Source organism: Chiloscyllium plagiosum, unplaced genomic scaffold, assembly GCF_037043375.1.
Source record: "Chiloscyllium plagiosum isolate Xiang-an unplaced genomic scaffold, Cpla_swu_hap1 HiC_scaffold_5, whole genome shotgun sequence".
Taxonomy (NCBI): Eukaryota; Metazoa; Chordata; class Chondrichthyes; order Orectolobiformes; family Hemiscylliidae; genus Chiloscyllium; species Chiloscyllium plagiosum.
Window position 1 is genome coordinate 127,430,465 of NW_028270143.1, and position 24,657 is coordinate 127,455,121.

Below are 24,657 nucleotides of genomic sequence, written 5' to 3' on the forward strand. Positions count from 1 at the left end.
TTGAAACTTACAGAATACTGAATAGGCTGGATAGAGTGGAAGGTAAAATATTATGAAACTTGAAAGGGTTCAGAAAAGATTTACAAGGATGTTGTCAGGGTTGGAGGGTTTGAGCTATAGGAAGAGGCTGAACAGGCTGGGGCTGTTTTCCCTGGAGTGGAGGCTGAGGGGTGACCTCATAGAGGTTTACAAAATTGTGAGGGGCATGGATAGGATAAATAGACAAAGTCTTTTCCCTGGGGTGGAGGAGTCCAGAACTAGGGGGCATAGGTTTAGAGAGAAAACAATAGTTGAGAGGGGAGAAATTTAAAACAAACTTAAGGGGAAATGTTTTCACACAGAGGGTAGTGTGTATATGGAATGAGCTGCCAGAGGAACTGATTAAGGCTGGTACAATTACACCATTTAAAAAGCACTTTGATGGGTATATGAATAGGAAGGATTTAAAGGATATGTGTCAAGTACTGGCAGGTGGGTTGGGATATCTGGTCGGCATGGACGAGTTGGACCACAGGGTCGATTTCAGTGCTGTACATCTCTGTGACTCTATGTTTTACTAGGGGAGACTAGGACCTGAGGGCACAGCCTCAGAGTGAAGGGATGACCCTTTAGAACGGAGATAAGGAGGAATTTCGACAGCCATAGGGTGGGGAATCTGTGGAAGGCATTGCCACTGAGGGCTGTGGAGGCCAAGTCATTGAGTGTGTTTAAGATCGGTAAGGGGATCAAGCAGGCAGAAGAATGGGGTTGAGAAACATGATTGAATAGCTGAGCAGACTCAATGGGCCAAATGGCCTCATTTTACAGCTATACATTAGAGGACATTAGCTATGTACTGGTCAATGGAAAGATTCTTGGTAGTGTGGATATGCAGAGGGATTTTGGAGTCCATGTACATAGATCCCTGAAAGTTGCCACCCTGCTGTGAAGAAGGCATACGGTGTGTTAGGTTTCATTTGTAGAGGGATTGAGTTCCGGAGCCATAATGTCATGCTGCAACTATACAAAACGCTAGTGCGACTGCACTTTAAATATTGTACAGTTCTGGTCACCCCATTACAGGGAGGATGTGGAAGCATTGAAAAAGGTGCAGAGGAGATTTACCAGGACGTTGTCTGACCTGGAGGGAAGGTCTTATGGGGAAAGGCTGAGAGATTTGGGTCTGTTCTCATTGGAAAGAAGAAGGCTAAGAGGGATTTGATAGAGACATACAAGATGATCAGAGGATTAGACAGGGTAGACAGTGAGAGTCTTTTCCTTCGGATGATGACGTCAGCTTGTATGGGGGGTGTAGCGATAAATTGAGGGGCGATAAATTTAAGACAGATGTCAGAGGCAGGTTCTTTACTCAGAGTGGTAAGGGTGTGGAATGCCCTGCCTGCTAATGTAGTTAACTCAGCCACATTAGGGAGATTTAAACAATCCTTGGATAAGCACATGGATGATGATGGGATAGTGTAGGGGGATGGGCTTAGATGAGTTCACAGGTCAGCGCAACATTGAGGGCTGAAGGGCCTGTTCTGCGCTGTATTGTTCTATGTTCTATTATGGCATTATTGCTTCTTCATGTTCACCCATTCTTTGGATGACTGCTCCAATGTCAGTTACATGCCTGTCCATGCCTGTCAGAGAGGTACTGAACATCTCGGCAATTGTTCTGGAATGTTCCTTTCCTCCAGTACTCACATAGATCAGCCAGTTTGCATATCTCTGCCTGAGGTTGTGCAGCACAGACGCCTCGTTCAGATGGGTTAACATGGCCATATCTTCAGCCAGACTGAACTTAGGTGGGTTCATCTCCTGAACATCCCCTTCCTTCAGAGTCACTTTCTAAGAAAGAAGTTTTGAAACAAGATACATTGGAGTTTGCACCTGGCAGCATCTTTTGTTGTACCTTTTATTGAGCAGTTCATCTTTTAAGTGTAAGATCAGTGTGAAATTGTGGAGGTCAACCATTGTAGCCCCAGGATATTTCTGCAGGAGTTCCTCAATATTTTCTTTTCATCCTGTTCAGAAATGCAATCCAGAGCTGGTGTGATTTGAACCCGGGTTAACACTAAGTGAAGAAACTTGAAAGATTAGATTAGGATACCTGGTCAGTTTCTGTGCTGTTCATCTCTATGACTCTAAATTGCTGGAAACACTCAGCAGGTCTGGCAGCATATGTGGAGAGAAATCAGAGAAAGCTCAGAACTGAGTTCTGAGGAAGGGTCACTGGACCCGAAACATTACCTCTGATTTCTCTCCACAGATGCAACCAGACTTGCTGAGTGTTTCTAGGAAGTTCTGCTTTTGCTGTGTCTGAACCCGTGCTTCCTAAGCTCAGAGGTAGGGACATTACCATCATACCAGGAAAGGCCTGCAGAGCCTGAGTGTGAGTTGACCATCCTGATACGAGGCATTCGTTACTGTGTCAAGGAGGTTGGATCATAGAATCCCTACAGTCTGGAAACAGGCCATTTTGGCCCAACAAGTCCACACTGATCCTCCGAACAGTAATCCACCCAGACCCATTCCCCTACCCTATTACTCCTCAATTACCCCTGACTCATGCACTTAACCCACACATCCCTGAACATTATGGGAAATTTAGCATGGTCAATTCACCTAACCTGCACATCTTTGCACTGTGGGAGGAAACCGGAGCACCCGGAGGAAACCCACACAGACACGGGGAGAACATGCAAACTCCACACAGGCAGTCGCCCGAGGCTGGAATTGAACCCGGGTCCCTGGCGCTGTGAGGCAGCAGTGCTAACCACTGAGCCACCGAGCCACCCTCTTATTACACTCCCCCCTTACCCCCCCACTTCCCTCTTCTACCAGGTGATCACTTCCCCATGTGAACCCCAGCAGAGTGGCTGGACAGGTTTAATTCAGGTCAGCATGACAAACCTGGTTCAATCCCACAGAGCAGCAGGAGCCAATCAGCAACTAGCACAATTCCGAGAATTTGCCCACCTGTCGTTTCCTCAGCACTGAGCTAAATCATTAGCACCTCGACTGGTCTGCTCCCCAGCTCACTGCACAGACCCCAATGATCAAATCCAAGAGGTTCACTTGTTTAAGAGAGAGGAGGAGAGCTTCGAAAGAGTCAATGACAGATCATAGTGCCGGGCAAGATGAAGGAACACTGGACAACAGTATGATGAAGGTGCTCAGAGAGCAGTAAATCCCAGTTGGGAAGAGAACAGTGATGTTGGACTGTTCCACTGCGGGAGGGGAGATGGGGAAGAACTGAAGAGAATTGACAGCAAGGGTTATAGACACATCGGAAACAGGAGCACGAGGAGGCCATTCGGCCCTTTGAGCCTGCTGCACCATTCAATATGGTCATGGCTGATCATCCAACTTAGTCACCACCCCCGCTCCCAGTCTCTCCCCAATACCCTTTGATCCCTTTACCCTAAGAACAGTATCGAATTTCTTCCTGAAAACATCCACTGTTTGGGCCTCCACCACTTTCTGCAGCAGAGAATTCCACAGGCTCACCACCCTCTGAGCGAAGACATTTCTCCTCATCTCAGTCCTCACTGGGACCCCTGCTTCTGGACTCCCCAGGCATTGGGAACATCCTCTCTGAGTTTACCCTGCCTAGTCCCATTAGAATTCTATAGGTTTCTGTGACATCGCACCCCGTCCCCCTTATTCTTCTATACTCTAGTGAATACAGTCTTGACGGATCCAGTCTCTCTTCATACATCAATTCCAGGGATAATTGCCTATTTTTGTTCACATTTTAATTCTAAATATATGATGTTGTTAGACCAGGGGTTAACGGAGAGCAGGAGTAATGTATGATCTGGATTTAGTAATAGGGAAGGTGGGATACACCTGTTTCTTTGTTCCTGGGATTTGCATGTCATTGAGGTTAGCAATTATTGAGAAGGCAGAAGTCAAGTTGTTGAAATGTGAGAGCAAGGAACGTTTGACTAGACTCATACCTTGCTCTGCTGGACTTAAAACAGAATAAAGCACATTTTAAAAATACGATTGATTAAAACACACAGGAGGACCACTCACTTGTCCAGCAACCGTCTCCGCAATGATTTTCCCACTGTTACGTTCCTTTATTTCCGCTTCAATATAAACTTCTTTCTTGTCAGGGACCCAGACTTTCTTCTTACCTTTTAAACAAGAAAATGTTTACAGAATACCTTGCTTAACTCCAGGAGTAATGCGTGTCCAGGACTGTCTGTTAGAGACAATGAGTTGGACAGAGTCAGTCTGTCCAGTGCATGTTCAGAATACCACAGGAGATTGGGAAACAGAAAGGTGTCTCTCTGAGGCTAAATTCAGCTGTGTCAAAGGGTAGGGTTCAAGGGTCAGTGTCTGGCCTCTGAGTGAGGAGGCTCTGGCCCCACTCCAGATGTTGGAGTTTATCATCTAAGGTGGCATTCGCAATATTTTCCAAATCGGAAACTCAGCCAAAATGTCAGCTATCCCCAGGAAGATGGAAAAGAGATCTCCATGTCTGACTGAAGGAGGGACAGCGATATATCCTGAGCTATATTCCATCACTTGATCAATATCTCTAAAACATCCAGCTTGTTTCTTTTAAGGTAAAACAGCTGTATGTCAGATCCTGTGTGAGAATCACTACCTCATTCCTCTGCATTACAGCAACGAGTTTATTTTAAATTGCTGATGGGATGTCAGTTTCACTGGCAAAGCCAGCATTTATTGCCCTCTGCGAATTGTGCTTGACTGGTGAACCGGTGCAGCCCCTATGGTACAGATACACACACAACATATGGTGTAGGCAGGAGGGGACCAGGATGTTGACCCAGAGACACTGCAATATATTTCCAGGTCAGGATGGTGAGTGGCTTGGAGAGGAACTTGCAGGGGGTAGTGTTTCCCATGTATCTGCTGCCCTCGTCCTTCTGGATGGAAGTGGTCATGGGTTTGGAAGGTCCTGGGTGAATTTCTGTAGTGCATCTTGTAGACAGTACACACTGCTGCTTAACTGTGTGTTGGTGGTGGAGAGAGTGGATGCTTGTGGTTGTGCTGCTTTGTCCTGGATGGTGTTGAGCTTCTTGAGTGTTGTTGGAGCTGCCCCCATCCAGGCAAGTGGGGAGTATTCCATCACACTCCTGACTTGAAGCCCTGTAGATGGTGGACAGGCTTTGGGGAGTCAGGAGGTGAGTTACTTGCCACAGTATTCCTAGCCGCTGACCTGCTGTTGTAGTCTCTGTGTTTACGTGGTGAGTCCAGTTGAGTTTATGGTCAATGGTAACCCCCAGGATGTTGATGTTTGTCTTGAATTTTAAAACAATCATTTGGCTGTCAGACATTTTAGGACATTTTGAGGTTGTTGTACAAATGTAGGTCTAACCCAGACGACTTTATTGAAAAGCGATTACTGGCAATGATGAGGAAGCATCTTCTTGACACTGCACCCTAACTGGACAAAGAGCTTACCGTCAAACGGAACATTCTGGATAGCCTTCAGCTGTTGTGGGTTCTTCCTGAGGTAAGGAGCAGCTTCACCATAGGCTGCCAAATCATCCACCTTGTCCATTTTGTAAGAGCAGAGAGAGTTGTGGAATTCTCTGTGAAAGAAGAGGGCATAAACAATAATGTGCCGTCAAAACATTTAAGATACTGCTGGACATGCACATGGATAGCAGTGAATTGAGGGGTCCATAAGTTAAGTTAATTTATTTTATATTAGGATTAATCCTTGGCGAGCATAAGAGGTATAGTTAGTAAGTTTGCAGATGACACCAAAATTGGAGGTGTAGTGGACAGCGAAGACGGTTACCTCAGATTACAACAGGATCTGGACCAGACAGGCCAATGGGCTGAGAAGTGGCAGATGGAGTTTAATTCAGATAAACGCGAGGTGCTGCATTTTGGGAAAGCAAATCTTAGCAGGACTTATACACTTAATGGTAAGGTCCTAGGGAGTGTTGCTCAACAAACAGACCTTGGAGTGCAGGTTCATAGCTCCTTGAAAGTGGAGTCACAGGTAGATAGGATAGTGAAGAAGGCGTTTGGTATGCTTTCCTTTATTGGTCAGAGTATTGAGTACAGGGGTTGGGAGATCATGTTGCAGCTGTACAGGACATTGGTTAGGCCACTGTTGGAATATTGCATGCAATTCTGGTCTCCTTCCTATCGGAAAGATGTTGTGAAACTTGAAACGGTTCAGAAAAGATTTACAAGGATGTTGCCAGGGTTGGAGGTTCTGAGCTACAGGGAGAGGCTGGACAGGCTGGGGCTTTTTTCCCTGGAGCGTTGGAGGCTGAGGGGTGACCTTATAGAGGTTTACAAAATTATGAGGGGCATGGATGGGATAAATAGGCAAAGTCTTTTCCCTGGGGTCAGGGAGTCCAGAACTAGAGGGCATAGGTTTAGGGTGAGAGGGGAAAGATATAAAAGAGACCTATGGGGCAACTTTTTCACGCAGAGGGTGGTATGTGTATGGAATGAGCTGCCAGAGGAAGTGGTGGAGGCTGGTACAATTGCAACATTTAAAAGGCATTTGGATGGGTATGTGAATAGAAAGGTTTTGGAGGGATATGGACCGGGTGCTGGCAGGTGGGACTAGATTGTGTTGGGATATCTGGTCGGCGTGGATGGGTTAGACTGAAGGGTCTGTTTCCATGCTGTACATCTCTACGACTCTATGACTCTAACATCTAACAGGGCCTGTTATGTGCTGTACTTTTCTATGTTCTATGTTCTAAAACCTGGTCTTATACTCGTTGTGAACACCATGAGTGGGACTGTGAGCTGAAATTTCCTCAGCTTCTGATAGATATCTTAAGAGTAGTAAGTCAGTTAGTTGATGTATTGGTTTCAATTTTCCAAAACTCATTAGATTTAAGGAATGTTCTTTTACATTGAAAAATAATGATTGCAACCCCTTTATTCAAAAAAAGCAGGGAAACAGAAAGCATGAAACTACCGACCAGAGAGTTTAACATCTGTCAGAGAGAAAATAGGCACATAGGAAACAGAGTAGGCCTGTTCTGTCATTCAATGAGATCTTGGCTGATCTGTAGCCTAATTGGCTGTACATCGCCTTCACCCCTATCCCTTAATACATTGGCTTAACAAAAATTCATCTACCTCAAATTTAAAGTTAACAACAAAATATTTGAAGATATTATTAAAGATGTTATAGAAGGATAAGTTCAAGATAATTGAGCACAGCCAACCTAATTTTATTACAGGGAAACCATGTTTAACTAATTGTTTGGCATTCTTTGTCAAAGTAACTTGTGCTATAGACATAGGGGAACCAATGGATATGTTGTATTTTCAGAAGGCATTTGATAAGGCACTACATCAAACGAATTAGTGGAAATTAAAAGCTCATGGTGTCGGGGGTAAGATATTGTCAAGGATAGAAGATTGGCTGGCAAACAGGAAATCCTGAAATTAAGATCAATTGAGACTAGTGGAAATTTTAAATTGTGTCTAATTTGATTCAAAGTATGAGATGGGTGGCGGTGACCAATATTACTAAAAAAGACAATAAGCTGCAGGAACAAAGGGAGGCCATTCAGCCCATCGAGTCCGCTCCACCATTCAGTGAGATCATGGCTTTACCTTTCTTCTGAATTGAAATTAATGGTAATTGAGAAACAGTGTAATGTGATTCAGATTCACTGATCTGACTGCATCCTACACTGTAAAACTGAGGTCTAATGTACCCATTTCTCAGTGAGCACACTGTCATCACAGACACTGAGAGAAAGGAGTGAGTCATACCATCCTGTCAACCTGACAGACGCTGGCAGCTCATTCACAGCTGGTACTGTGCCAACCCCACTTTATACAATATTCCAGAGCAGCTAAAGTGTACTCGTATTATTTGACAGCCCTGTATTTGAAGACTAGTTAGGTGACAGAAATGCTATAGGATCCTGCCATTGTTCTAGTCAGGCCTTCCAATGGCTGTCAAGACTGTAATCTCTAATCTCCCACGGAAGCAGACGTACTTATGAGTCAGGAGAATGCTCAGTGTGAGGTAGCAGTGGCTGACTAGAGTTGAGTGTGTGGTGCTGGAAAAGAGGGATGGTATCGATTATAACACATTGTCATTGGGTATAACTCACACATACTGTAACTGGGTATAAAATGTACAAAACACCTGGGCTAGTAAGTGGCATGTAACAATCATGCCACACAAGTGCCAGACAATGACCCACTATAATGAGCCCAGCCTATCGTAATACTAAACAGATTCTAGAAGGAAACCTGGCTTGATAGATCATAATTAACTTCTGCAGTTGGTTACGTTGGTAGTTGGTCATTGAAACATATTCACACGAGGCTGCTAATGTCCTTTGGTAAGAGAATATAAGTTTGTTACACAAAAGAAATAAACAAATAAAGGTTAGAAGATTCACAGCACAAACATTAAAAAAAAATTGTCATCAGTATTCTTTCATAGATGCTCAATTCCAGAGAAATATCATTCTTTCACAATTCTTGCAAGCTTTACTCAACTGGTTCTGTCCAGTTTCTTTCCCTTAGACCACTGGGACTATTTTTTTAAAAGATTCCTTTCTAAATTTACTGACATGAATCAGTTCTGGTGGCATAAACTTTTTCAGTTTAAACAGCTTTCAGCTAAACAATCCTGACTTGGAAACTCCACAGACTATAAACTACTTATGTCGATGTGATTAGTTCTCTGAACAAACTTTATTCCCCTCCAGAGGCAAAGTCTTCTAACTTCTGAATTAAAACCTGTATATTTGCTCTGAAGTCAAACTAAACTAATTGTCATTTTCTGTTTACTCTGCCTGTCATAATCCCAACAGTATAAACATTTTATCCATCAACGCTGTAGGGTCCGCTAGGTAATTAGTTGAATATGTTTGTCTTTTTAGAAATGATGTGGAGGAATAGAAATGGGGATAGGGCACAGGGAATATCAGTGTGAATTTCTGTGCCAGCTCACCTTGTATTTTCACCCATTCAGAGAATGTGATCATCACTGGTCAGGCTGGAATTTTATTGGCCATCCATTCACATTTCTCTCTTTCAGACACATCATCGAACTCAGTCATACTACAATCGCTATCCAGGCACTGTTAGGGTATTCACTAACTCAGAATCACAGAATTGTTATGGGACCAGAAGGAGGCCATTTGTCCCATCGTGTTTGCACCAGCTCTTCAAACGATCACAGTGACCTCATGCCAATCTCCTGCCTTTTCCTCATAGCCCGACACATTATTTCTGTTCAAATATTCACCCAGACCCAGTGAGCAAATTCATGACTCTTCTTGATATGAGCTAGTGTGCTTATCTCATAGTCTTTGTAAGCTAAGCACTCTCCATTAAAACCCCTCTGCTGTTGCTTGTTTTGTCTCTGCATTTTTACAACCTACCACCTCCCAGCTGTTACCAGAAGCTGATACACAGCCTCTGCTCCAATCTTAAATAACTCTCTAGACTTCACTTCTACCTATAAAGTGCTGACCTTATATCTCTCTTCTCATTGAGGAGCTTTTTATCCTGAACAGAAATTTCTGGAGAAACCACAACCCCCTCCCACACTCCCACCACACATCTCACCTCCCTCACACCCACAACCCCATTCCCACACTCCTACCCACACCACTCCCCTGCCTCACACCCACAACCTTCTCCCACACTCCCACTCACACATCGCCCCTCCCTCACTCCCACCCACACTCCTCCCCTCCCTCACACCCACAACTCTCTCCCACACTCCCACCCACTCTCCTCCCCTCCCTCACACCCACAACCCCCTCCCTCACTTCCACCCACACCCCTCCCCTCTCTAACACCCACAACCCCCTCCCTCACTCCCACCCACACATTTCCCCTCTCTCACACCCACAACCCCCTCCCTCACTCCCACCCACACCACTCCCCTGCCTCATACCCACAACCTTCTCCCACACTCCCACTCACACATCTCCCCTCCCTCACTCCCACCCACACTCCTCCCCTCCCTCACACCCACAACTCTCTCCCACACTCCCACCCACACATCTCCCCTCCCTCACACCCACAACCCCCTCCCTCACTCCCACCCACACCCCTCCCCTCCCTCACACCCACAACCCCCTCCCTCACTTCCACCCACACCCCTCCCCTCTCTCACACCCACAACTCCCTCCCTCACTCACACGCACACCCCTCCCCTCCCTCACGCCCACAACCCCCTCCCTCACTCCACCCACACCCCTCCCATCCCTCACACCCACAACTCCCTCCCACACTCCCACCCACACATCTCCCCTCCTCACACCCACAACCCCCTCCCTCACTCCCACCCACACTCCTCCCCTCCCTCACACCCACAACTCTCTCCCACACTCCCACCCACACATCTCCCCTCCCTCACACCCACAACCCCCTCCCACACTCCCACCCACACATCTCCCCTCCCTCATACCCACAACCCCCTCCCTCACTTCCACCAACACCCCTCCCCTCTCTAACACCCACAACCCCCTCCCTCACCCCCACCCACACATTTCCCCTCTCTCACACCCACAACCCCCTCCCTCACTCCCACCCACACCCCTCCCCTCCCTCACACCCACAACCCCCTCCCTCACTTCCACCCACACCCCTTCCCTCTCTAACACCCACAACCCCCTCCCTCACTCCCACCCACACCCCTCCCCTCTCTCACACCCACAACTCCCTCCCTCACGCACACCCCTCCCCTCCCTCACGCCCACAACCCCCTCCCTCACTCCACCCACACCCCTCCCATCCCTCACACCCACAACTCCCTCCCACACTCCCACCCACACATCTCCCCTCCTCACACCCACAACCCCCTCCCTCACTCCCACCCACACTCCTCCCCTCCCTCACACCCACAACTCTCTCCCACACTCCCACCCACACATCTCCCCTCCCTCACACCCACAACCCCCTCCCTCACTTCCACCCACACCCCTCCCCTCTCTAACACCCACAACCCCTTCCCTCACCCCCACCCACACATTTCCCCTCTCTCACACCCACAACCCCCTCCCTCACTCCCACCCACACCCCTCCCCTCCCTCACACCCACAACCCCCTCCCTCACTTCCACCCACACCCCTCCCCTCTCTAACACCCACAACCCCCTCCCTCACCCCCACCCACACATTTCCCCTCTCTCACACTCACAACCCCCTTTCTCACTCCCACTCACACCCCTTCCCTCCCTCAAACCCACAACCCCCTCCCTCACTCCCACCCACACACCTCCCCTCCCTCACACCCAAAACCCCCTCCCACACTCCCACCCACACATCTCCCCTCCTCACACCCACACCCCCTCCCTCACTCCCACCCACACCCCTCCCCTCCCTCACACCCACAACCCTCTCCCACACTCCCACCCACACCCCTCCACTCCCTCACACCCACAACACTCTCCCACACTCCCACCCACAAAACCTCCCCTCCCTCACTCCCACCCACACACCTGCCCTCCCTCACACCCCAAACCCCTCCCACACTCCCACCCACACTGCTCCCCTCTCTCACTCCCACCCACACTCCTCCCCTCCCTCACACCCACAGACTCCTCCCTCACTCCCACCCACACTTCTCCCCTCCCCCACACCCATACCCTACACCCTTACCCATTCCCCTACCCCACTCAACACCCACACGAACACTCCATATCCCTACCCCACCACACCCCTACCCCCCCACTCCACACACCGACCCCCACCCACACACCTTCCATTATCCCCCACTCCTACCCGCTGCAGCCCAATCCCCATGCCCTGCCTATACCCCTACCCCACACACCTACCCCTTTGTCCTACACCACACCCCCTGCCCCGATTAATGGGGCTCCTTGTGACCATCACTCCACATGGAAACAGAGCTGCAGTTTGTTTAAAATGGAGCTCGTTTCAATGATGCAGGTCTTTCCAACCCCACAACCAGTTCCAGTGGAGAGTACAGGAAGGACATAAACTCTCCGCCGCAGTTAACAGAATTGGTTACTTTGGGACTCTTGTATTGCATTGACAGTGTCCCTCCCTGTGTTCTAGGAGTCCCAGGTTAACATTCCATCCTGCCCTGGAGTGTGTCTGAGCAGCTTCATCAAAAATACTGTATAACAAGCCATGCCATTGGACATTCATTATAGATTACAGCACATGCTGTTTGAAAGAGAGTAAAAGGGGGGGGGATGGGGAAGCTGTTTCTGCTTGTAAAAGAAATAAACTATAACAGAACACAGATTTAAAGTACAAACCATGTTAGGGTGATGTGAGAAAAAAAGCCTTCTAACCCAGCAATTGGTTAGGGTATGGAATACACTGCCTGGTAATGTGGTGGAGGCAGGTTCAATTGAAGCATTCGAGAGGAACATTGGATGGTTATTTGGATAGGAATAATGTAGAGGAAAAGGGGGAAAGACAATGTGGAGTGGAACTCAATAATAAAACTGGCACAGGCACGATGGACCAAATGGACTCCTTCTACACTGTGACATTTCACTGATTCCCTTTCCCACGTTCTGAAGAAGGGTCAATGGATTGGAAACATTAACTCTGTTTCTCTCTGTACTGATGCTGCCAGACTTGCTGAGTTTCTCCACCATTGTCTGTACTTGTTTCAGATTTCCAGCATCTGCAGTATTTAGCCTTTATAATTCCCATTATATAAATATTGCCTAATAATGTGTTGCATTGCAACTACAGTATATATTTTCAGTGTGTTATATAATATAAACTGTGAATGTGTTGTGCAACAAATTCTGTAATTGTATAAAACACACCAGCACATAATATGTTATGACACACAGCATTAATGAAATAAAACTCTGCAGTGCCAATTAGAAAAAGCTCTACTGGCTAAATTAAAAATATAATCAGTTAGTAAAACATTTGATTAAAAACCAAATACACATAGATTACATACCTTGATGACAGACCCAGCTACTAATCAAGCATGTAACTGCGAAATGATCCTCACTATTAAATGGAGACACATCAAAGGGTTCAATGTCATTGGTCCCTATTTGTAGATAGAGCCCAAAGCTTTAGCAAGATTAGGAGGAAGGGAGACTTTCCAATGACTCACAGCCCTTTCAGGGAATAGAAACACAAGAAGACAATTGACTCATTGTTATATTTACCAAAGACTGTAGATCAGGACAATCCCCACAGGGGGAAGAAACGTGGCCCAGAATCAACATTGTCAGTTTGGTGCCATCTGAACCCCTCTGGAAGCTGGAACATGAGTAGAAGATTAGCTCCGTGAGCCGGGTAACTGGGCTGTGATACTGACCAATACCCACAAAGTCGGCTCGATTCCCACATTAGCTGAGGTGACCCTTAAAATCTCACTTTCTCAACCTTGCCTGAGGTGCAGTAAACTCACCATCAGTTGTCTCTCTCTAATTTGAGAGTATGGTGATTTGATATTTAGCTTACCACCATCATAATCTTTGAAAGTCAGGGTTTCTCGCTGTACAAGTGGAAGAGTTACTCTTCGTACTTTGAGCGATGCACTGAAAATGTAAGTAAACTGGTCAGCTAGATTTCCACAAGGCAACTCCATCTGAAGACATGGTGGAAAGAGCCTTGTCGAGGGGGTGATATGTTGGGCCTTACAATGCCATTGATTAGACGTCATGAAAAGGATTGATGACCAAGGCAGGATCAAAGGTTCACAGGTAAATTGAGAGGCAGCTACAAAACTGAGAAAAAGTTAGGACTGAAGAGGAAGTTCCTCAAGCAGGCAAATGATGGGGAATACTAATCCACAGGGGTCCACTCTGGTATCACTGTTGTTCATACATGACCAGGTGACATGGGTTCGGGAACTTGGACGGATTTGTGTTGAAATTCTGCAATGCAAGCAGGGTAGCTAACGACACGGAGGGGTGCCCTAAATATAGAAAAACACAACCAAGCTCACAGAGAGTTGGGGGGTGAACAGCAAATAAAGTTTGATGTGACAAAATGTGAGGCGGTTCACTTTGATGGGGTTTTTAAGGGGCTGCATTTTCCTGAGAAAGTGAGATATTTTACACTTGCTTATGGGATGTGGGTCTCACTGGCTGGGCCCAGCATTTATTGCCCGTCCCTAGTTGCCCCTTGAGAAGGTGGGGGTGAGCTGTCTTCCTGAACTGCTACAGTCCACCTGCTGTGTGTTGACCCTTAGGGAGGGAATTCCAGGATTTTGACCCAGCGACAGTGAAGGAACAGAGATGTATTTCCAAATCAGGATGGTGACTGGCTTGGAGGGGAATTTTCAGGGGTTGGCATTCCCATGTACCTGCTGCCCTTGTCCTTCTGGTTGGAAGTGGCCGTGGGTTTGGAAGGTGCTGTCTGAGAATCTTTGGGGAATTCCTGCAGTGCATCTTATAGATAGTACACACTGCTGCTACTGAGCGTTGATGGTGGGGGGGAGTGGATGTTTGCGAATGTGGAGCCAATCAAGTGGGGGCTGCTTTGACCTGGATGGTGTCAGGAATCTTGAGTGTTAATCGAGCCACACCCATTCAGGGCAAGTGGGGAGTATTTCATCACATTCCTGACTTGTGCCTTGTAGATGGTGGACAGGCTTTGGGGAGTCAGGAGGGGAGCTACTCACTGCGGTATTCCTAGCCTCTCACCTGCTCTTGTAAAATTCAGAGTCTTACAGACATTCGGCACTAATATACATTCCACTAAAGGTGCACAAATGCCAACTTCCTGCACGTGTCCCGTATCCTTGAATGTTGTGATATTTGAAGTGTTCATCCAAATATCTTTTAAAGTTTGTAAGGTTTCCATCCTCCACTACCTTCCCAGGCAGTGAATTCCAGATTCCCACCACCCTCTGAGTGAAAACTTATTTTCCCCCAAATCCCATCTGCGCCATACCCTAAAACTATTTCCTTTCGTGATTAACCCCTCAACCAAGGGGAACAGCTGCTCTCTATTCACCCTGCCCATATCCTTCATAATTAGATTAGATTAGATTACTTACAGTGTGGAAACAGGCCCTTTGGCCCAACAAGTCCACACCGACCCGCCGAAGCGCAACCCACCCATACCCCTACATTTACCCCTTTAACCTAACACTACGGGCAATTTAGCATGGCCAATTCACCTGACCCGCACATCTTTGGACTGTGGGAGGAAACCGGAGCACCCGGAGGAAACCCACGCAGACACGGGGAGAACGTGCAAACTCCACACAGTCAGTCGCCTGAGTCAGGAATTGAACCCGGGTCTCTGGCGCTGTGAGGCAGCTGTGCTAACCACTGTGTCACCGTGCCGCCCATATACATAAACGATATAGATGAAAATGTGGGGGAATATTAGGCTAATTTAGAGACTCCAAGATTTGTAGAGTGGTTAATAGCGAAGAAGATGGTTGTAGGTTACAGGAAGATATAGATGGGTTGGTCAGATGCGCAGACCAGTGGCGGATGGTAATCTTCTACACATTAATCATGCCACACTCCCCCCCCCCCCCACCAACCCTGAAATCTTCTCTGCTCTAAATAAACCAATCCAAGCTGTCTAGTCTCTCCTTATAGTTCAATTTCTTCATCCCAGGCAACATCCTGGTGAACCTCCTCTGTACCCCATCTAGTGCTATCATATCCTTCCAGTAGTGAGGCTACCAGAACTACACACAGTACTCCAGTTGTGTTATGACTAATGATCTGCACAACTCCAACATTACCTCCTTCCTCTTATACTCCATGCCATGACAGATGAAAGTAAGTGTCCTTTGTGCCTCACACTTATCAGGGTTAAATACCATCCGCCACTGGTCTGCGCATCTGACCAACCCATCTATATCTTCCTGTAACCTACAACCATCTTCTTCGCTATTAACCACTCTACAAATCTTGGAGTCTCTAAATTAGCCTAATAGTCCCCCACATTTTCATCTATATCGTTTATGTATATAACAAACAATAAGGGTCCCAGTAGTGGTCTTTATGATTCACCACTGGACACCAGCATCCAGTCACTCCAACAGCCTTCTACCACTATCAGACTGTGCATTGCCCTCGATGTGGTCTCCCCTACATTGGGGAAACAGGATTCCAATTCGCGGAGCATTTCAGGGAAGATCCCTGGGACACACGCACCCAACAACCCTGCTGCCCTGTGGCTGACCAGTTCAACTCCCCCTCCCACTCTGCCAAGGAGGGCCTCCTCCACCACCACACCAAGCCATCCGAAGCCTGGAGGAAGAACACTCCCATCTCCGCCTTGAGACCTTACAACCACACGGTATCAACATCAATTTCACTAGTTTCAAAATCTCCCTTCTCCTCATCTCAACCCAGATCCAACCCTCCAACTCGGCACTGCCCTCTTGAACATGTCCTATCTGTTCATCTTCCTTCCCACCTATCCACTCCACCCTCCCCTCCAAACCATCACTATCACTCCCCACTTGCATCTACCTCTCGCCTTCACAGGTACCTTCCCCACTCCCACCTACTCCCCATTTATCTCTTAGCAATGCCCCATCCCCCACCAACATTCCTGATGAAGGGCTATTGCCCGAAATATTGACTTTCCTGCTCCTTGAATACTGCCTGACCAGCTGTTCTTTTCCAGCACCACATATTTCGCCCCCCACCAATCTCGGTGTTGTATTACCAAACCAGTTTCTGATCCACCTCACCAAGTCTCCGTCAGTTCCATGTGCTTTAACCTTCACAATCAGTCTCCCACGTGGGACCTTGTCCAAAGCTTTGGTAAAATCCATATAAACTACAGTTAGTAAGTTTGCAGATGACACCAAAATTGGAGGTGTAGTGGAGAGCGAAGACGGTTACCTCAGATTACAACAGGACCTTGACCAGATGGGCCAATGGGCTGAGAAGTGGCAGATGGAGTTTAATTCAGATAAATGCGAGGTGCTGCATTTTGGGAAAGCAAATCTTAGCAGGACTTATAAATTTAATGGTAAGGTCCTAGGGAGTGTTGCTCAACAAAGAGACCTTGGAGTGCAGGTTTGTAGCTCCTTGAAAGTGGAGTCACAGGTAGATAGGATAGTGAAGAAGGCATTTGGTATGCTTTCCTTTATTGGTCAGAGTATTGAGTACAGGAGTTGGGAGGTCATATTGCGACTGTACAGGTTAGGCCACTTTTGGAATATTGCATGCAATTCTGGTCTCCTTCCTATCGGAAAGATGTTGTGAAACTTGAAACGGTTCAGAAAAGATTGACAAGGATGTTGCCAGAGTTGGAGGATTTGAGCTATAGGCAGAGATTGAATAGGCTGGGGCTGTTTTCCCTGGAGCGTCGGAGGCTGAGGGGTGACCGTATAGAGGTTTATAAAATAATGAGAGGCAAGGATAGGACAAATAGACAAAGTCTTTTCCCTGGGGTCAGGGAGTCCAGAACCAGAGGGCATAGGTTTAGGGTGAGAAGGGAAAGACATAAAAGGGTCCTAAGGGGCAAGGTTTTCACACAGAGGGTGGTACGTGTATGGAATGAGCTGCCAGAGGAAGTGGTGGAGACTGGTACAATTGCAACATTTAGATGGGTATATGAATAGGAAGGGTTTGGAGGGTTGTGGGCCAGGTGCTGGCAGGTGGGACTAGATTGGGTTGGGTTATCTGGTCGGCATGGATGAGTTGAACCAAAGGGTCTGTTCCTGTGCTGTATGTCTCTATGACTCTAAACTACATCAACTCAACTTCCCTCATTCACACACGATCACATTTTCAAAAAATTCTAACAAATTTGTTAGATGTGACTTCCCTCTGACAAAACCATGCTGATTATCCTGAATTAACCCATGCCTTTCCAAATGGGAATTAACTCGCTCCTTCAGAATTCTCTCTAACGGTTTCCGTATCACTGATGTGAGACACACCGGTCTGTAATTCCCTGGTTCATCTCTAATGCCCCTCTTAAAAAGTGCAACCATATTAGCCATCCTCCAGTCCTCTGGGACTTCCTCCGTGGCCAGAGAGGAATTTTAAAAATTGTGTTAGAGCCCCTGCAATTTCTTGCCTTGTGAACCACAGCTGCCTGGAATGTAACTCATCCAGAGTGAGAGATTTGTCCATTTTTAAGTCTGACAGAGCCTCCAATATCTCCCCATTTCCTCTGTCAAATTTCCTCACAGTTATCTTTTTCCTAAATTCTGTATCGACCTTCTCCTTTTCCAGCGTGAAGACTGAACAGAAGTATTCATTAACACCCTTTCAATATCCTGCAGCTTCACGCACAGGTTTCCCCTTTGGATCCTATTGGGCCCGGCTCTTTCCCTGGTTAATCTCTTCCCTTTAACGTATTCATAAAAATATCTTAGCACGTTTTGAGAAGATTTGTAGCTCAGGTTGAGGTTCTGGATGTAGGTTTGCTCGCTGAGCTGGAAGGTTCATTTCCAGATGTTTCGTCACCCTACTTCGCCTGAGGCCCACTGAAGATGTTACCTAGTAGGGTGACAAAACGACTGAAAATGAACCTTCCTGCTCAACAAGCAAACCAACATCGATTTATAAAATATCTTAGAATTCTCCCTAATCCTGTTCGCAAATCGTTTTTCAAGTCCCCTTTTTACTCTTCTAATTGCTTTCTTTAGTTCTGTCCTGCGCCTCCTGTATTCCTCAAGAGCCATAGCTGAATTGCTTGTCTTGGCTTTGCTTAAAGCTCTTCTCTTCGCCCTTATCCAGTCCTGAATTATCCTCAACATCCAGGTTCTCTGAATGTATTGCGTCCTACATTTCCCTCCAAAGTGTACATGTTAGACTGTACTCTCCCGAGCCCCTTTTCAAAAACACACACACACACATCTCCCCCCCCGGCACCTCATCACACACACAAAGACACACACACACACACACACACACACACACACACAATTTCTCCATTGTAGACTTAGAACATAGAACACAGAGCATTACAGCGCAGTCTAGGCCCTTCGATCCTCGATGTTGTGCCGACCTGTGAAACCGATCTGAAGCCCATCTAACCCACACTATTCCATGTACGTCCATATGTTTATCCAATGGCTATTTAAATGCCCTTCAGGTTGGCGAGTTTACTACTGTTGTAGGCAGTACATTCCACACTCCTACTACTCTCTGAGTAAAGGAACTACCTCTGACATCTGTCCTATATCTATCACCCCTCAATTTAAAGCTATGTCCCCTCGTGCTCGCCGTCACCATACTTGGAAAAAGGCTCTCCCTGTCCGCCCTATCTAACCTTCTAATTATCTTATATGTCTCTATTAAGTCATCTCTCAACCTTCTTCTCTCTAACGAAAACAGCTTCAAGTTCCTCAGTCTTTCCTCTTAAGACCTGCCCTCCATATCAGGCAGCTCCCAGTAAATCTCCTCTAAAGCCTTTCCAAAGCTTCCACATCCTTCTTATAATGCGGTGATCAGAACTGTACGCAGTATTCCAAATGTGGCCACACTAGAGTTTTGTACAGCTGCTGCATGACCTTGTGGCTCCGAACACAATCCCTCTACCAATAAAAGCTAACACACCATATGTCTTCTTAACAACCTAACAACCTGTGGCAACTTTCAGGGAATTATGTACGTGGACGCAGAGATCTCTCTGCTCATCTACACTTATCAAGAATCTTACCATTAGCCCAGTACTCTGCATTCCTGTTACTCCTTCCAAAGTGAATCACCTCACACTTGTCCGCATTAAACTCCATTTGTCACCTCTCAGCCCAGCTCTGCAGCTTATCTATGTCCCTCTGTAACCTGCAACATTCTTCATCACTATCCGCAACTCCATTGACCGTCGTGTCATCCACAAGTTTACTAACCCATCCTTCTACACTTTCATTCAGTCATTTATAAAAATGACAAACAGCAGTAACCCCAAAACAGATCCTTGCGATACACCATGAGTAATTGAACTCCAGGATGAATATTTCCCATCAACTAATTTCCGATCCAAACTGCTAAATCACCCTCAATCCCATGCCTCTGTATTTTGTGCAATAGTTCTACCGTGGGGAACCTTATTGAACGCCTTGCTGAAATCCATATACACCACATCAACCGGTTTACCATCATCTACCTGTTTGGTCACCTTCTCAAAGAACTCAATAAGGTTTGTGAGGCACAACCTACCCTTCATAATACTGTGTTGACTATTCCTAATCAACTTAGTCCTTTCTAGATGATTATAAATCCTATCTCTTATTATCCTTTTCCAACACTTTACCCACAACAAGAGTAAGGCGCACTGGTCTATAATTACCAGTGAAGATGGTTGGGCCGAAGATACTCCCCTGAGGAACTCCTGCAGAGACGTCCTGGAGCTGAGATGGCTGACCTCCAACAACTACACCATTGTCCTGGGAAACACCATAGCAACATGGGTAGGAAGTTGAGTACAGAGGAACCTCAATTATCCAGCGTTCAATTACCCGAATTTCAGATTATCCAAACAAGATCGCAAGGTCCCGATGCCTGGCTAAACTGTTATCCGGCATTCGATTATCCAAACATTCAATTATCCAAACAAAGTACTCTCCACCCATGTTGTTCGCAAAATTGACGTTCCACTGTAGTTGATAAGGCTACAAAGATTGATTTTTTTATTGCCCAAGTGTGCAGTATCTTGTAGAGGTAATCCTTATTTAATGTTGCAATTCTGATCCTGAGAATATCTATGTTACATGAAACAACTTTAAGTCAGTCATAGGTTCCCATAGGTGTCCATGTTAAAACCGGACTTCAGTTCCTACCATGTTTTTTGCTTGGAAGAAACAACACAAAAGTTGAAATACTGCTCCACACATATGCAGTGCTGTGTATTCCTGGCTGAAAGAGCTTACAAAATAAAATGCATCAATAAATATAAAGGAAATTCAAAGCAGTATAACATGTTTTAAAATATTGTAAAAATTTATGATTATCTTGTATTTTTAGATTGGTGAGTGACACACTCTTCGAGGAGAAAGTGAGGACTGCAGATGCTGGAGATCAGAGATAGAAAGTGTGTTGCTGGAAAAGCGCAGCAGGTCAGGCAGCATCCAAGGAGCAGGAGAATCGACGTTTCGGGCATGAGCCCTTCTTCAGGAATGAAGAAAGTGTGTCCAGCAGGCTAAGATAAAAGGTAGGGAGGAGGGACTTGGGGAGGGGCGTTGGAAATGCGATAGGTGGAAGGAGATTAAGGTGAGGGTGATAGGTCGGAGAGGGGGGTGGGGGCAGAGAGGTCAGGAAGAAGATTGCAGGTTAGGAAGGTGGTGCTGAGTTCGAGGGTTGGGACTGAGACAAGGTGGGGGGAGGGGAAATGAGGAAACTGGAGAAATCTGAGTTCATCCCTTGTGGTTGGAGGGTTCCCAGGCAGAAGATGAGGCGCTCTTCCTCCAACCGTCGTGTTGCCATGGTCTGGCGATGGAGGAGTCCAAGGACCTACATGTCCTTGGTGGAGTGGGAGGGGGAGTTAAAGTGTTGGGCTACGGGGTGGTTGGGTTGGTTGGTGCGGGTGTCCCAGAGGTGTTCTCTGAAACGTTCCGCAAGTAGGCGGCCTGTCTCCCCAAAATAGAGGAGGCCACATCGGGTGCAGCGGATGCAGTAAATGATGCGTGTGGAGGTGCAGGTGAATTTGTGGCGGATATGGAAGGACCCCTTGGGGCTTTGGAGGGAAGTAAGGGGGGGGAGGTGTGGGTGCAAGTTTTGCTCCCTGTCAGTGACAAATCAGTTGTTGTTTTTCGGTGAGGGGGCGGGAGGATGATGAGCACTTGACTTTTTGCTGGACTCAAGGTACATTCTCATTGCTTACACATGATATCTCCAACTTCCAACCTTCTCAAAATACAAGGTACTGACCAAGTATGTTTCACATGAGGACAGCTGCTGCTGGCGATTGTACAGAGAAAGAGCTGTCATCAGGAGGGAACAAAGTAATACAGCAGGGAGGGTTCACCATTCCTATTGCACAGTTATGTACTGTCTTCAGGGAAGGTTGGTAAATGCTGAGAGGGGCTCTGGCTCTGTCCCTTGATCTAATCATCCCTTTTGGATATAGGTGACACTGCAAGCATGAGCGATTGACACTTTTTGAGAGTTTACTTTGGCTATTTGCCTAAAAAACAAACACCCCGACCCCAAGAGAGACTGTGGTGCACAGACTGGGTACAGGTTAACCCAGTTGGTCTGATTTCCAGCTCCACCCCTCAAGCTTGAGAAACAGGCCCCAATGTTGTCTAATCCATGGCCTGAGATGCTCACAGAGATGTGGGAGGCCACGGAGGGCCAAATGGTGAATCTGGGCGATAGATACTGAAAGATTTCACCAACGGCCATGTATGGATGTTCTAGAGCTATGTTCGACTTGCTGCTGAGTGCCAATGCTAAACACATCAGATAAATGTGAATCCTTGATGTTATTGTATCTCCTTTTATTTGAGTTTGGAGAGACTGACATCCTTTAAACACAACAAGCCTCCAAACTCCTGATTAGAGTGGTGCCTGAAAAGCACAGCAGGTCAGGCAGCATCCGAGGAGCAGGAACATTGACATTTCGGGCAAAAGCCCTTCACCAGGAAGCATCATTCCTGATGAAGGGCTTTTGCCCGAAACATCGATTTTCCTGCCCCTCGGATGCTGCCTGACCTGCTGTGCTTTTCCAGCACCACTCTAATCTTGACTCTGATCTCCAACATCTGCAGTCCTCACTTTCACCTGCCTTCAAACTCCTATCAGGCCTGTTTAATCTGAATATGCAGCTGGGCTCTTCTGTTGCAGCGGTAGTGTCCCTACCTCTGAGCCAGGGTTCAAGTCACACGTGCTCCAGAGGTCATGGAGTCAGGCAGAATAGAAGCACGTCCTCCAGGCTACCCTGCATATGCCAATCAATAAACCACACTGAGCTAAAAATGTGTTGCTGGAAAAGCGCAGAAGGTCAGGCAGCATCCAAGGAGCAGGAGAATCAACGTTTCTGGCATGAGCCCTTCGTCAGGAATGACTACTGAAGAAGGGCTCATGCCCAAAACGTCGATTCTCCCGCTCCTTGGATGCTGCCTGACCTGCTGCGCTTTTCCAGCAACACATTTTCAGCTCTAATCTCCAGCATCTGCAGACCTCACTTTCTCCAATAAACCACACTGAGCCCATGTACCTGCACCTAGTCCATAGCTAAGTGCATCTTGGCATTTTTAAGTGCCTGTCCAGATATTTCCGAATATTGTGAGAGTACCTGCCTCCCCATCCTCTCAGACTGCATGTTCCATATTTCTACCACCCTCTGGGTGAAAGAAATGTTTCCTCAGATCCCCTCTAAACCCCTTACTCCTCACCTTAAACTTATGCCCTCTGGTCATGTCTGCCATGGGGAAAAGATTCTCATGATCTACCCTGTCTCTGCCTCTCGTCATTTTGTAATCTTCAATCAGATCCCCCTCAGGCTCCTCGGCTTTAGAAAAAAAAAGACAAACCCAACCTATCCAGTCTCTCCTCATAGCTGAGACTTTCCATCCCAGGTGACATCCTGGTGAATCTCCTCTGCACCCCCTTCAGTGTAATCACATCACATTGATAGTGTGCCAACCAGAACTGCACGCAGTATTCCATCTATGATCTAACTAATGCTCTACAAAGTTGCAACAAGAGTTCCCTGCTCCTACATTCTGTGTCCCATCTGAATTCTCTCCCACAGGAAGCTGTTGGGGCCAGTTCATTAGATAAATTCAAGAGGGAGTTGGATGTGGCTCTTACGACCTAAAGGGGATCAGGGAGAGGGGATACTGAGAATGTGATCAGCCAGAATCATATTGAATGGCAATGCAGACTCGAAGGGCTGAATGGCCTACTCCTATTTTCTATGCCCTGGTTTCCAGTTCCAAACTTCCAGCTCAGCACTGTCCCCTTGACTTGTCCGGACTTGTCCTACCTGCCTATCTCCTTTCCTACCTATCCACTCCACCCTCCTCCCTGACCTATCACCTTCATCCCCTCCCCCACTCACCCATTGTACTCTATGCTACTTTCTCCCCACCCCCATCCTCCTCTAGCTTATCTCTCCACCCTTCAGGCTCACTGCCTTTGTTCCTGGTAGGGGGCTTCTGCCCGGGGCGTCGATTTCACTGCTCCTCGGATGCTGCCTGAACTGCTGTGCTCTTCCGGCACCACTAATCCAGAATCTGGTTTCCAGCATCTGCAGTTATTGTTTTTACCGTATCATGTACTATGTACATTGTAGGAACCAGAATTGTAGGACAGGTACAGAAGAGAATGAGAGTAGGGAGTTCCAAAATCAAGTATCTGACACTGGCAAGCGAGAACCTGGTTTTAAGTGTGTGTACTTCAACGCGAGGAGCATCCGAAATAAAGTGGGTGAACTGGCAGCGTGGGTTGGTACCTGGGACTTCGATGTTGTGGCCATTACGGAGACATGGATAGAGCAGGGACAGGAATGGCTGTTGCAGGTTCCAGGATTCAGATGTTTCAGTAAGAACAGAGAAGATGGTAAAAGAGGGGGAGGTGTGGCATTGTTGATCAGGGACAATATTACAGTTGTAGAAAGGATGTTTGGGGACTTGTTAACTGAGGTTGCATGGGCTGAGGTTAGAAACAGGAAAGGAGAAGTCACCATGCTGAGAGTTTTCTATTGGCCTCCGAATAGTCGCAGAGATGTAGAGGAAAGGATAGGAGTGAGAGAGACAGGGTAGTTGTCATGGGACACTTCAACTATCCAAATATTGACTGGGAACACTACAGTACGAGTTCTATAGATGGGTGAGTTTTTG

The 24,657-nt window shown here is 46.9% G+C and overlaps 1 protein-coding gene across 3 annotated transcripts in view; it reads right to left on the reverse strand.

Annotated features, from left to right (window-relative positions):
- The window catches only part of LOC122550181 (myosin-6-like), a 145,651-nt gene extending 132,750 nt beyond the window's left edge, over positions 1–12,901 (reverse strand). For 2 of the 3 annotated variants that reach the window (XM_087987647.1, XM_087987648.1), the window contains exons 1-4: positions 12,880–12,901; positions 5,425–5,555; positions 4,024–4,127; positions 1,687–1,830 (exon numbers count right to left, since the gene is read on the reverse strand). In XM_087987647.1, coding sequence (XP_087843773.1) covers positions 1,687–1,830; positions 4,024–4,127; positions 5,425–5,524 — 348 coding nt within the window. In that variant the 5' untranslated portion in view covers positions 5,525–5,555; positions 12,880–12,901. The remainder of the gene's footprint in view (positions 1–1,686; positions 1,831–4,023; positions 4,128–5,424; positions 5,556–12,879) is intronic. The other variant, XM_087987646.1, reaches the window with a different exon arrangement.
- Positions 12,902–24,657: the final 11,756 nt, after the last annotated feature.